Here is a 14,859-nt window from a genome sequence, read left to right as displayed (position 1 = left end):
GTTATTAATACATGGCTAAATTTATATAAACTTGGAAGAACCTTGAAATGTTAGAGCTGAACTTAAGAGACAAAAGATGCAGGTGTGTTGGGTTCCTAGTTCATACTTTTATTAGCATAGGAATACTTGTCTGATCTCAGTTACGTTTCGTAGGTAAGACTGCCACAGATATTTCACCTTTAGGAGGGTTTCACTAATACTCGATGTCATTTTCCCTAAAGAAAACCCACTGCAGAATTTAACAGCAATAACTGTAGAGAACAGCATAGAAATGACATTTCTATACCTCTAGGACGAAATAGAGATTAATATAACTTCCACATTCTTACCGAGGTATTTTATTGCATTGTATAGGGACAATACAATTTGCTCTTAAATTATATGGAATACTTTATAAAGAAAAAGGTTGTAATTTCCTTAACAAATGTTTTTAAGACCTTCCTATGATAGTTCATGTTTTCAATTTCATCATTTTTTCTATAGCTTATTTAGGCAAGTGTGGTCATCCATACGTGACGAAACAAATTAAAAAGGGGCATGTAATGTTCCAGTTCCAAGTACTTGGGTGGATGGGGTTGCTTAATATACACATATCAAACTCATTCCAAACTATCTGAGACTTCTGGATGAATTTGGTGCAATATATTAATTCAATTACAATGGAAACACAGATCAAAGAATGTAGCTGGAAGGTCTGATTAAAATATCAGACTTTATTAAAACATCCCTGGTTTTGATCATACCGGATTAAAATGTCTGAAACTTCACTTAGCTTCCTGTCCCCAGAAAAGAAAGTTTTACTGGGGAACTGTAGGTTCAAGGTTTCAGACCTTGTTTTTCAATTCTGTTAAAGTGGAATTGTCACAAATTGGTAAGAAAAGCCAAAGACCTTCTTTACCCATTTTTGTCACTGAACATATATTCTTATTTGCTCCAATTTATTACCTTTTTCTTTTGTGGTTTTTTTTTTTTTGGTTTCTGGACTTTACTTATTCATATGGAGTAAGCCATCCTGGAAAGACTTCAGTTTTTCAAAGGAAATAATAAAAAAAATCGCTTTCCTCTATTTAAGAAACAAAAGTCTTTCAGAAATTATTAGTTCATGGCATAGGATGAAAACACATAGGTGCAAGTCCAGGTCTTCCAATTTGCAGGCCTGTGCCAAACTTTCAAAGGCAAGGTGTTAATGAAAAGCAGTTACAGCATGCTGCAGTGCTCAACTGATCTACTTTTAGTGCCAAGATGTATGCTGAGAACTACCATCAGTGATAATAGACCTCTAAATTGGAAACAATCACTGTAAAGACACCTAACAGACATTCTCTGGTACATAACAAGATTGAGATAAAAATCACTTTTCTTAATTCGTTTACTTTCCTGTTCCTACACATCGTGTCAACACTTGTTTGTAATTATATTAATATGGTAAGTGAAGCACTCCCTGTTGTGTCACATGAACAGTAAAAATTCTGCATATTGCTATCTTGCATATGCATTATATTTTGTGCTTGGTATTGATACAGCACTGCTTCGTCTCTTGGCAAGTGCAAGGGTAGAGTCCAGTGCTGTCTCTGCTTTACTTGTGAGGAGCTCCATTCCATAGGAATTAGGTTTCCAAGTACACAGCTTGGCAGGAACTTGGAGAAACATGGATTCAGTAACTAGGTTGATTTTGTGGTTTACTGTGTATGCGTTCTTTGTATTACAGTGAAAGTAAAACACAGCATGCATTTCCACTGTTACTAGAACACAGTTTTAAGAGGAGTGATGGTTTCTCCCTTGAGTTACCAGTGTTACAGATCTCATCACAGATACAGAAAGGCTCAGAATGAGATAGCAAGTATTTTATTACAGATCAACAGAGAATAGTTCTGTTCATTTATGGATTGTTTCAGGGTTTCTGAAAGACTGTGCTAATGCTGCCTATTAAGATAGAGAAGATGGGGAGGAGAGAAAATCAGTCTCATTTCTCAATCTATTTAAATGAACAAAGGTTTGCATATTAAACTGAACGGAGCAAGTCAACAAAGTCATACCAAAGAAAAAAGCAAAAAGCTTTATTTTGCATAATTATGCCTGAATCACAGTAGATTTGATAGAATGTGTTCCATTCTAAGCCCTAAGGTCTTATTTAGGCGGAGCACAGTTATCAAATATACTGGCTGTAATGCGCTTTTTCTGGGCTAATCTAATGTCTCATGGGGTATTACGCAAGAGGACAGCACACACAGTTGACTAGTTTCATTGTTTTATACTCAGTTGTTGCATGGTTTATTCCACACATCTATTGGAAGCTATGGTAGCGCACTGTCAGAGCTCTTTGGGTTTGTTTCTTCCAGGGTGGCTTCCCTATCTCTAAAATATAAATGAAGTAAGAAATATTAATGCTTTTCTGGTAAGAGAGAGATAAGGTTTAACGCATGAATACTTGTAAATGCCTTCAGAGGACACTTCAGAAGTACCTAATACTATAAATTATGGTTTTGTAAGGTATTTTGCTAACATTATAGTATTAGGGGTTTGGCCCTTTAACCTTTCTGCATGTATGTAACTTGACGTAATGAAGGCTCATGGAAAAGCTTTCATGAATGGTATTACCTGTGCAATTTGAACATGAGACTTTATAGAACCCTGAAGGAATTGAGCTATGACCTGTTTCCTGCAGCAGAGTAAGCTACTCCAAACGTTGCTTTACTCATTAAAGGTCAGAATCTAGAAATACTGTGACCAAGGTTCTCTGAAAACACCTTTTATCTGAATGGAAATAAGCTGTATTTACAAAATTGCTGATATTAACACAGTCTTCTAGTATTAGCAGGATAAATGCCTTAAGATAAGAATTTTGCCTGCTGAGCATCCAAAACTCCACAGCAGGCACTAAAGCAGTAAGATGCTTAGGAAAACAGCTCAACATCTGATAGGCAAAAGCACAATAAATCAAAGATAAAGTAAACTTTCTAGATAAGCAGGAGCATTTAATGCTACTCTGATTAAACTCATCTACAGGAAATGAGTAAACACAGCCTCCATGCTTTCTCCTTCTTTCTGCCAATTTACATCTTAATGGATAAACTGTTTCAGGTTACTTATTCAGCAAAGCAAGGGATTGATTTGCAGCTTTTTATTTTGAGTGCTCCCATCAACTTCTGCAGGGCTGTTCAGGGCAACTGAGCACAGCCATGGGGAGGCATTTAAAGATTAACAGCCCTTCACAGCATTCCAGGTGTGTGAAAAAGCAATTAAAAAAACCTTTTTTTTTTTCCAGTATTACATACATACTACCTGTGACTGTTGCAGTTACCACACTGGTGGCTTTCCACAAATCTTGCAGTTTGTTAATGCTGTGATACTGCTTTTTTTGCTTTTTCTTTTTCTCCCCCCCCCCCCCTTAAAGACCTGAGTTATGAGATTATGAGAAAAATCTCAGATTTCATTGAAAGGGTATTTTTAGTCCTTGTTCCTAATGGAAAGCCTTAAAATGCGAGCTTGAGCAAGTTACAAAGGATCACTTGTTCAGCTGCGCTGCTTAGCTTGAACATGAGCGTAGCATGAGGGAAACCACGGCTTTGAGAGGGATGTGATACAATTCTGAAACTCCACCCGGAGGAGCACAGAATGATCTGTCACTGAATTCCTGGATATTTTTAAAAGAATTCCAGGAGTTATTACATTTTCCTTTGTAATTCCAGGAAATCAGTATTATTAATAAAGGACTAAGATGTTTCTGTGTAGTACTATCCAGTTGAAGCACCAAGTCCTCCATCTTACAGACATACGTATGCTTAATGTATTTGTAACATGAAGGTGACACCATGGCTTTTCCCCCCGAAAGATACAGTGCTCACTTTGCTCTTGCCCGAGCTGATTGCCAGCCCCGCGTCACTGTGTGTGTGGGTAGGGTAATGCTATCTAATGGCTCGCCCCCTGCTGCACCCTCTCAACAGGGCCCTCAGTTTCAGAGGTGGCAGCCCCCCCCCCCCCCCCGTTTCATGGATGTTGGGCAGACCACACCACCACCCAACCCCTAAGTTTCAGTGGCAGTGAGCCGCCCTGGGACCGCTTCCCCTCAGTTTTGGGGGTAGGAGGGAGCCCTCCGACTGCTTAACCTCAGTTTTGGGGGTGATGGGCAGCCCTTCCACTGCTTCCCCTCAGTTTTGGGGCTGGCAGGCAGCCCCTCAGTTGCTACCCCTCAGTTTTGGGAGCAGAAGGCAGCCCTCTGAGTGCTTCCTCTCAGTTAGGGGGTGGCAGGCAGGTCTTCAACTGCTTTTCTTTAGTTTTGGGAGCAGCCGGCAGCCCTCTGACTGATTCCCCTCAGTTTTGGGGGTGGCAGGCAGCATTTAAACTGATTCTCCTCAATTTTGGTAGTGGGAGGCAGCCCTTCAACTGCTTCCCCTCAGTTTTGGGGGCGACAGGCAGCCCTTCAACTGCTTCCCCTCAGTTTTGGGAGCAGAAGGCAGCCCCCTGACTGATTCCCCTGTTTTTGGGGCAGCGGGCACCATTCATTATTCCGCTCTGTTTTGGGGGTGGCAGGCAGCCCTTCAACTGCTTTTCTTTAGTTTTGGGGGCAGCCGGCAGCCCTCTGACTGATTCCCCTCAGTTTTGGGGGCGGTGGGCAGCACTTCAACTGCTTCCCTTCAATTTTGGGGGCAGCAGGCAGCCCTCTGAACGCTTCCTCTGAGTTTTGGGGGTGGCAGGCAGCCCTTCAACTTATTCCCCTCAATTCCAGGGGCAGCGGGCAGCCCTTCAACTGCTTCCCCTCAATTTTATGGTGGAGGGCTGCCCTCATACTGCTTCCCCTCAGTTTTGGGGGCAGCGGGCAGCTTTACAGCTGCTTCCTCTCAGTTTTGTGGGCGGCAGGCAGCCCTTCTTCAACTGCTTTCCTTTAGTTTTGGGGGCAGAAATCACCCCTTTGATCCCCCCAACCGCCCCCCCCCCCCCCCCCCCCGTTTCATGGATGTTGGGCAGACCACACCACCACCCAACCCCTAAGTTTCAGTGGCAGTGAGCCGCCCTGGGACCGCTTCCCCTCAGTTTTGGGGGTAGGAGGAAGCCCTCTGACTGCTTAACCTCAATTTTGGGGGCAGCAGGCAGCCCTTCCACTGCTTCCCCTCAGTTTTGAGGGTAGCAGACCACCGTCTAACCGCTTCCCCTCAGTTATGGGGGCTGCAGGCAGCCCTTCCACTGCTTCCCTTCAGTTTTGGGGGCAGAAGGCAGCCTTTCAATTGATACCCCTCAGGTTAGGGGGGTGGCAGGCAGCCCTTCAACTGCTTCCCCTCAATTTTAGGGTGGAGGGCTGCCCCCATATTGGTACCTGTCAGTTTTGTGGGGGGCAGGCAGCCCTTCATCAACTGCTTTCCTTTAGTTTTGGGGGCAGAAGTCACCCCTTTGACCCTGCTTCCCCTCAGTTTTGGGGGCAGCAGGTAGCCCTTCAGCTGCTTCCCCTGTTTTGGGAGCAACAGGCAGCCCTTCAACTGCTTCCCCTCAGTTTTAGAGTAGCGGGCTGCCCTCTGACTGCTTTCCCCTCAATTTTAGGGGTAGGAGGCAGCCCCTTCAACTGCTTCCCCTCAGTTTTGGGGGCAGCAGGCAATCCTTGAATTGCTTCCCCTCAGTTTTGGGAGCGGTGGGCAGCCCTTGAGCTACTTCCCCTCCGTTTTGGGGTCAGTGGGCAGCCCTTCAACTGGTTCCCCTCAGTTTTAGGGTGGCGGGCTGCCCTCTGCCCACTTCGTCTCAAATTTGGGGGCAGCAGGAAGCCCTTCTTAACTGCTTCCCCTCAGTTTTGGGGGCAGAAGGCTGCCCTCTGACTGCTTCCTGTCAGTTGTGGGGTCTGAGGGGCGCCCTCTGACCGCTTCCCCTCGGTTTTCGGGGCGGCGGGCTGCCCTTCAGTTGCTTCTCCTCAGTTTTGGGGTCTGCAGATAGCGTTTCAACTGCGTCCCCTCAGTTTTAGGGGCAGCAGGTAGCCCTCTAACCGCTCCCCCTCTGTTTTGGCGGCAGTGGCAGCCGCCTGACCGCTTCCCCTCAGTTTTGGGAGCGGGGGCGGAGCCTTCAACTGCCCCACCCCGCCCCGCCCCTTTCGCCCGCGCGCGGGCCTCCACCAGAGCACTCTCCCTTAGGGACTTCGCGCCCCGTGAGGAGCAGCGTGCACAGGGGCCGCCGGTTCGAGTCCCGAGGGGGGCGGCCAGTGTGGGAGCGGGCGCAGGGCACGTTCACCCCGCTCTTTGCGGGGCGAGACGCGGGGGGGGCCCGCCCGGGCGCCGGCGGCCGCGGGCCCAGCGCACATGTGCGGCCGCCCGGCACATGCTCACTGCGAGCGGCGCATGAGCAGACGCGGCGCGGGGGCCATCGGACATCTTGGGCCGCCCCGCACGGAGTGGGGAGCGCCTTCGCCGGGCCCCGGGGCGGGAGCCGCCCGCCGCCCCCGCGCCTCCCGGCCCGCCCGCCCTGGCGCCGGCTGCCTTCCCCTCCCCCGCCTCCCCCGGGCTGCCTAGAACATCCCTCCTCCCCTCTTGCATTTGTCTTAATTCTTCTCAGAGACAAGATGGCAACGCCGGCGGCGGTAAACCCTCCCGGTGAGTAGCTGCTGCTGCCGTCGCCCCCTGCGCTGCAGGGAGTCCGTCTCGCCCCATGTGGCCCCGCCGCACAACACGCCCTCCCCGCCGTAGGCACACTCCCGGCCCCGGGACGGCGCGGTCCCCGCCGCAGCGGGGCGGGCAGCCCCCGCTGCTCTGCCCTGTGCCCCGGGCTCCTCCCGCGGGGCGGTGGCGGCCGCTGGCTGCGGCCCGGAGGGGGGCGCGACGCCGGCGGCGGGGAGAGCGGGGCTGCCCCGGGCGAGGAGCCGCCCGCCCGCCCCGGGACCGAGCCAGGGAGCCGGGAGCCCTTGGCGGGTTCCTCGGGCTGCAGGAGTCCGGCTGCCGCCGTGTCGCTGCCGTTGGGTGTAGGCACTGCAGAAATGAACAGTTTTGCATAAGCATACGCGGTCATATGGCAGGGGAGGGAGCGGAGAGCCTGTGTTCCCCTGCCCGAGCCGGCGGGGACGGGGGCGGCGGGTGTCGGCTGCACCGTGCAGGCGTACGGCTGCCCTGGGAATTGGTAGGAGTATTTGCTTTTCCTGCCTCTACATTGGCCAGGTTTGTTGTCGGGAAGCAAAACCGGCTTGCGAAGCACTGCTTGGAAACACACCAGGGTGTCGAAACTGAGTGGGGGCACCTCAGGGTGTGCAGGGTCTTTGCCGTGCGCTTGGTTTCTTGCCAAAGGACCCAAGAAATGCTCTTGTTAATACTACTTTACTACATTTATTAAGAGAAGAAACTTGCTAAAATTTTCTTTTTGAAATTTTTGTGAGGGAGGATGTTTCCTGATGCTGTGTTAGGTGTCTGAGATGCAGCATCTGTTTTGTTGAGTGGGTGATAAAGTGGGTCTAGATGCAATGCCATGGTACATATTTTGGAGATGTACTTGGATCAACAAGTACCTGACACTAAAAGTAAGTGGGACAACGGATCTTGCACTGGGCTCAATACTAATAAGAATATTTTTATCAAAGGTGCATTCCAGTTTTAGTTGCTTTAGTGCATGGTCACGTTTTGTCATTTTTTTGTAGAGCTGGGTTCGGTTCTGACAGTTAAGGGTCAGTTTGTTTGAGTAAACCCCAACTAACATTTAAAGGTTGTTCTTTATATTACAACCTGCTGTAGTTGGTCATGTAGTTGTCATACTGAAAGTGAATATGACAAATAATAAACAATTTGGTTCAGTAAGTGTCAATGAAGTAAGAAGGAACAGGTCTTTGCCAATTAGATTAAGTTTTAATATCAGAATTCTACTTATTAAATGAAAATCAATATTTAATGGAAGGTTATTAAATTAATATTGTTTAGCCTCCAGGATACCAGGCTGTGCATGATAATGGAGAGTTCCATTGTGTGCACTCATAGCTAGAATCAGTGAGCTGTTTTGCAGACAAAGTAGGATACATACAGCCTTTTCTGACTTAAGTTGGGTTTGCCATTCTCCTGTCTGCTCCTCCAAGCTCTGCACTGAAGGAACAGCCCTGACCACTTAGAGGTCTGTGCTAAAACCACTGAATTATAGTACAGAGCCTCGTGGCCCTTTTGCACTAACCACTTCTGCTTTCTGTTTTTACCTGCCTGCAGCTGAAGCCACAAAAAAGATGTGGTTGCAGGAGGTATGGTATGCACACACCGCAGAGCAGCCTCAGGGTATGGCTTCATAGTTGTTCTCCCTGACTACTTTGAATTTCAACAGCATTATGAGATTATCGAAGAAACATAAAAAAAATATGAGGGAAATGAGAGCCAAGTGTGTTGACTCTGTATGCATCTCCATGCAATGATCTGACACAGTTAAAATTGACTTGCAGTGTGGTCCTCAAACTCTCTTAAGCACAGATTGCTGGTCCACCAGAAGGATGAGGGGACGTGTTGGTTTCCTGAAGTGACCCAATACCTACTTCTGCAAGGCTGAGGTTACAGAGCATCGTTTCACTCCTCGTCTAGGCAGTTGGAACAGATCTCAGCTGAAAGACAAACTCACTGGCTGTTAATGATCCTCCCACGTTTTCTTTGCGTGAGCGTTGCTGTCAGACAAATGTAGCTATGCATGGACGAAGTCAAAATGAGGAATTTTTGAGCTGTAAAGAGGCAAGAAGAGGAGACCTTTGATCTATTATGCAGTGCTGTGTTTGCTCTACCACGGACAGCAGAAGATAGAGCTGCATGAAAAACCTTGATTTCTGGTGTGTTTTTTTTTAAATCACTATCTGTTGATTTTGTTATTTTTTGGATTAAATGCAAAGCAGTGCAGAGAAAAAATCAAAAGGTGTAGCAAGAGGATTTTAATGCTACTATTTTCTCTTCAGGCCAGATCCTCAGCTGGAGTAACGTGAAAGTAGCCCTATTAGTATTGGTGAAGCTGTGCTGCCTTACGCCAGTTGACTTTCTGATCTGCAATGTTAGGGGAGCACAATAGAGAGATTAACTTGTTAAGCATCTTTAATGATGATTAGAAATTACAATATGATTAAATTTTTATTAAGCAATTGTCTGGGGTTCTAATAACAGTTGATAATTTAGGCAGGACATTAACTTGCAGCTACCACTATATAAATACATGTGATTTTAGTCATATTCTAGATAGTGGAATGGGGATTGAGGAGACAGAAAAGCTGTGTGTTCTCTAATTATGGATGTGAAAATCTTCCAGTGTGGGATCTCTTGGTACAGAATCGTGCACTGCTCTGCAGCAGCATCTTCTGTCTCACATTAAATGCAGATTTATCCATTTTCCCACTGATCTTTTTTAATGCAGAGTTTGAGTTATGAAAGTTCATGGGAGTGGGAGCCGTTTGCAGCCTTTCCTGGCTAAGGCTCCTGAGAATTGCAGTGACAGAGACCAAATTGTGGTGGGAGTAAGGCCACCTCTGTGGGCTTTCTGGGCTGTGTTAGATCTAAACTGATAGTTGTCCGTAACTGCAACTAGACATTGGACTGACAAAACTGGGGGGGGCTCTGTGTGATAGTCTTCTTTCTTCCTCATCCCACATGCTTAGCCTTGGGAATGGGTTCTGGTTAGAAGTCCTTTGTTCATTTGTCGCAATCTGTATGACTAACTGAAGTATGAAACACAATACAGGTGTGTGGGAAGCTCATCTGCATCGGCACAAAGCATTGGAGTTAATTTATTTCCTGCTGAAGTAAGATTGGCATATTAAATGGGATTTAAGAACAAAAAAATTGTGGAGGTGTAACAAGCATTTCATAAATCACTGCTTGCAGCAAAGTAACATAGTGCCATGTCTGTTTTAAATATATATTTTTGGAATGCAAACTTGTCCATAATTGTTGCTACTTTGGGGTCAAATTTGGCTTGAGTGCAGTACGTGATGTGGTGATTCTTGTATTAGCCAAGTCGGGATGAAAACATAAAACGCTTAATGAACTCAACATTTTCTTGTCCTGAGACATTCCTTGGTCTTGGGTAATGAGTTCCAACCTGGCTTAGTCTGATGGGTGGTCCCAGAGTGGCAACTTTCTGCTGTGATTAGGTGATGTGAAATGAACTGGTTGTATCCTTTCATTTCTTCCTGGTGAGTTATCCCTAGATGGAAGGGCCACCCTGGGTAGTACCCACAAATGTATTACCAAATGACACAAACTTGTAAGTCAAGTCAGAAGAAATCATGAGATTTCAGGGTTTTATCCAGTTACACTTAGAGGACAGATCCCTTAGGATTAATTTTTTGCTATGTTTTAAGATGTTGTGAATCCTTAGGATTGTATTCTTATATTTAATTGGAAAAAAATAAGAACTGGGTTGTTCATATAGTCACTAAGACTCCTTTAATGATCTCTTTCAAAGCAAAGAGCCAAAGTCTAAAGGTATGGAGAACAACATGTCTCCAGCAGGACACCTACTAGAGATTTGTTGAGAGAGAGAGAGAGAGGTGGTGGGTCATGAGAGAAGGGAGTTGCTGAGGCTTATGACATTACTATTACAACCACAGTAGCTGACCAGGGGTACTTTTAGCCTATGGCTAATCCAAGATATAAAAAAAATGGGGCTGAACCTTGAAGAAAGAGGATTAAATAAACTGTCTTTACTTTCAGTTTGTAATGAGTTAACAGCAAATTTTATGTCATATCAGTGAAAACTTGTAACTCAGCCCTGCATCTGGGCTCTTGATTTAGGCAGGTATATTGAGTTCTGGGAGCTGGTTTTGTTTGTATGTGTTTGTGTGACTTGGGAGTTAAGTGGAGGTAGATCATTCTCCCGTTTCAGCTGGACATTCTGAGAACCAAATCATCTGTTAGCCATTCTTACGTTGGCTCTCAAGTTACTAAGTGCTTTGGATGAATTTTCTTGATGCTGCCCATTCCATTTTCCCAATAGGAATTGCCTTTCTGAAAGTGATGATCTGGCCATTCTTTTCGTTAGTTCTCATACAGCTTTGAAATTGATGATTGAAAAAAAATCCACTTCAGTGTTTTAGATTTCAAAATTGTCTGCTCCACTCAGAGCCCAAAAGGTGTTGTGGTTTATTGCTACAGTAGTTACAGCTTTGCCCTTTGTTACGCTATAGACTATCCAGTAAACTCCAAAATCAATTTAACAGCATCCTGAGGAGTAAATGGAGTGTTCTAGTGATGGAGGTTATAATGGGCTGTGATATTTCTGGGATGCAAAGAAAGTAGTCATCTAAGATAATGTTAAAACAAAGGTCTCAAAAATGGAACACTCGTTAGCTAATGGGAAGCTTAAATTGCAGATCTTTTCCTTTTTGTATTTCCCTATCTTTGGTACTGCAGAATCGCTCCTTATTTCAGTCAAACCGTGGCATGAGTTGATAGTGCCTCTTGAATTGTTCTGTGATAATGTTTTGTCCTCCAGGACTGTGTACTGAACAATAACTTGCATTGAAGAAATGTCAGGTTTTGATATTTCTAATATATAGGGCATACAAAAGATTTCATTTCGGGATATCTCTTCTATCACAGAATATTTGTTTAAAATTTGCATATGTAGCTTGTGGTTAGTTCCAAATATTTTTTGAAATAGAATGTTTCCCCATGCCTCTTAATAAAAATGCAAAACAAAACAGATACTGCTGATTTCTGTAAAACCAGATGGTATTGCTGAGTTTTCTTTCCAGTAAGAAAAATTGCTATAGAGATTAGGTAGCACAAGAAAAAAAATAGCCTTTTCAAAACAGTCAAGGCAAAATAACACTGTTGATGTAGTGATTATTGTTATTAAGAGGACAGAAATGGGGCTGTCATTATGAAGATGTATTCAGAGATTATGCCTAAATGGCTTGTGAAAATCAGATATATGTGTCGTTTAGGGTAATTTTTTTGGGGCTTACTGCTTCATAACTGACAAGTAAGAATGGAAAATGCGTTACCTGCAGAAAGTGCTACCTGCAGAAAATACAATGTTATTAAAATCTGCAATAGAAAAGGGAAAGAGAGGTTTTGAGTTTAAGACATGGGACTTTAGATCTCGGGTCTTGTTGTAGATCTCTGGCAGATTTTGCAGTCTTATCTGTAGCAAAGTGTCTTTGGGTGGCCAGTAGTATTTAGGGATAGAGGAACTGGCTGTGAATGAGCTGTTCTGTCTAGCGAGCACTGTGTAGTGCAGAGACACTGTCTTGGGTGCAGAAGTGTGCGGATGCCAACCCAAGCTACACTCTTTTTCTTGACTGTGAGAGTGTGCTCAATGAAGGTTATGTGGGAAAGAAATCTATGAAGATAGAGGTGCTCCTTCAGACTTCTGTAAGATAGTCTGTGCAAAAAAAATAGATTTGCTGGACGATACAGGCAAAAAAATTGAAATTTCAGAAAGATAGGTGAGCACTTGCTGTGTGAAAGATTGGTACAGTTTATTCCTTGCTAACAGTATTTCCTTTGTTCAGGTGTAAAGATTTCCTGTCACCCCATCTGTATCAATCATTCTGTCAAATGAGGAAAAGAAAAATTTTGAAAGGCTGCATTTGTACATTTTCGTTAGCTTCTGGTTATAATCCAGATCAGATAGATGCACATTGTTTAGGAAAGAAAAACCTTCATAAAATTAATCATTTATTGTATTCCATTTAAAAAAAAAAAATCCAAAGGAAAATTAATTGATTGAATAAACCCACATGGACCAAATACCCACTTTTTGGCTACGCCAGAAGCAACTACTTTGTCACAAAATGTTGCAGGATTTCAGGAAAATCTAGCCTTTAAAGTGCATAAATTATGTGGTTTGAAACTCCAGTACCAAACATAGAATGCCAATTTTTTAACAAGAGCTGATTGAAACTTTCATCTGAATAGTCAAAATCTCACATGGATCTTGGTTTTATTGTTTACATGGATTAATGGCTGTAGTCATGCAATGGGTAATGAATTAGAAGCTGTTTTCAAGATAGATGTAATTTCCTTTTTTTGTACCCAAAGCACGCTAGTCTTCCTTGGGCAAAGCCATCTGCACAGGGAGAAAGAGAAATCCTTTGTTTTGGATACTCTACATATTGATGAATGTTGCTAAACTTTCTGCTTGCTTTCTTTTTTTGTCAGCTTTTATTTCGCTTTTGCCCGTCTTCAGTGTTTCTATCCTACAGTTTCAATCCTGCCTTCCGCTTATGTGCCTCTACCTTTCTTACAACTTCTGTAACTACCATATTTTAACTGTGGTGCTATGCTGAGCTACATATTGACTTCTCAGTTACTGTTGTTTAAATGTAAATGAATCCTGGCATTGTACTGGAGCTACTCCCAAAGCTTTCAACTGCTTATAAATTCAGATTCCATTCTGTAGGTAGCATCTGAAGTCCCCCTTGGAGAAAAGTGGAACTTTTTCTGTTCTAAGTAGCAACTGTGCTGCCTTCCATATAACCCAGCAGCTACTAGAAGGTATAATCAGTTGGTTCAAATTAGGAGCCTCTATTAGTTTACATCTGCCCTAGATGTATATATGTTGCTGTTCTGTTCAAGGACAGCTCATAACATTCATTTCAAATGTTTAGGTTTGGGCTGCTGCGGTTTTTTTCATCTAAATGTCAACTGCATGTGACAGATAGAATAATATAAAATAATTATAATTTTTTCTCTAATCAAGCAAAAGGGGTGTTGAATTGTTTAATTACTGGCTTTGCCAGCATGCAGATGGGAAGGCTTTTCAGGTAAGTTGCTCATACAAAATGCCTGAAATGGATAGTAATTAACAACTGGCTCTTCATTGGTATGTTAATTACACTGCCATTTGTCCTGGTGCCTGTCCTTGTTTAAATGTTCAGTTACATTGAACTGAAGCATTCACTTCCTGGCAAACACAGAATGTATCAGCACAGTTTGACTCTCAGATATATGCAAATATTTTATGGGAAGAGGCATGCCAGTAAATCTCTGAGCTGCAAAGAACAAAACCACTGCATATTTGTATTCCTCAGAGGTAAAAGCAAAACCTGTTTCTGTGGAATATACAGGTCTGATTTTGAAAAATGGTCTCCAGTACTTTCCCAGTAATAATCCAGAACACAATTTCATGCAAGTAGATGTTTTTCGGGACTTGTTACAGCTGGCTTTCTGTTAGTAAAGGTAGGTGGACATCTGGGTGCTGTTAAATGACCTTGCGATGCGTATATTTTTAAAACTGTATTGCCTGTAATACCTGGACAGAACTGGAAATGCTTTTAAAACTTGGGATAAAGTTGATCATTTTGAATGTAAGGAGAATTAAAGTAACTTCTTATGAATAGATCACGTCAGTAGTCTCAGATCTTCTTTAACTTACAATTTAGTTCTTTCGAGAATACAGATAGTCTTCTGTTATTGGGATGCTGTTTTGTAGAGTGCATCTCCAGTCTCCAGATACTACGGCAATATGTAAAAACAGACTGCATCTGGTATGCCTCTCTAACTTAATCAGTTATGTCCTGAAGAGGGGCAGGCTGGTAAAATTTTGTGGCTGACTGGGATGTCAGTATGAGGCTAGTATTTTAATTTGCTAAGCTTCTGTCACATGGAAAATGGTTAATCTGTCCAAGGCATGGTGACCCTCAACACGTGGCAGAAGTCAACCCTTGCAATTAGGTGTTGATTGTAGCAGTAGCTGTGGGAAGCGGATTATAGTAATAAAATTAGCTATAAAATGGCACTGGCTACTGTGTGTCACTGCCCTCTGAGTCATGTTTGATCTGTTTATTGACAAAAAAATTTATTGCTGTTGGTACTGCAGAGCCAACATGGCCATGGATGAGCTGGATTTCCATTGTTTCCTGTCCAACAGGCAAAGCTGCTAGCTCAATTTTGAGTCCAACTTTAAAGACTTAAAGCAGTGTTAGCTAAAAAAGCTTGGTTT

General features: G+C 43.8%; 1 protein-coding gene across 3 annotated transcripts in view; it reads left to right on the top strand.

Moving 5' to 3' along the window:
- Positions 1 to 6,102: 6,102 nt before the first annotated feature.
- Positions 6,103 to 14,859, top strand: part of ARNT2 (aryl hydrocarbon receptor nuclear translocator 2) — a 107,555-nt gene continuing 98,798 nt past the window's right edge. The window contains exon 1 of one of the 3 annotated variants that reach the window (XM_055811503.1): positions 6,103 to 6,566. In XM_055811503.1, coding sequence (XP_055667478.1) covers positions 6,536 to 6,566 — 31 coding nt within the window. In that variant the 5' untranslated portion in view covers positions 6,103 to 6,535. The remainder of the gene's footprint in view (positions 6,567 to 14,859) is intronic. The other 2 variants (XM_055811498.1, XM_055811510.1) reach the window with 2 other exon arrangements.

Source organism: Falco peregrinus, chromosome 1, assembly GCF_023634155.1.
Source record: "Falco peregrinus isolate bFalPer1 chromosome 1, bFalPer1.pri, whole genome shotgun sequence".
In the NCBI taxonomy this organism is placed as follows: Eukaryota; Metazoa; Chordata; class Aves; order Falconiformes; family Falconidae; genus Falco; species Falco peregrinus.
The sequence above is the reverse complement of the archived record's forward strand: the minus strand, read 5'-3'. Positions and strand labels throughout refer to the sequence as shown.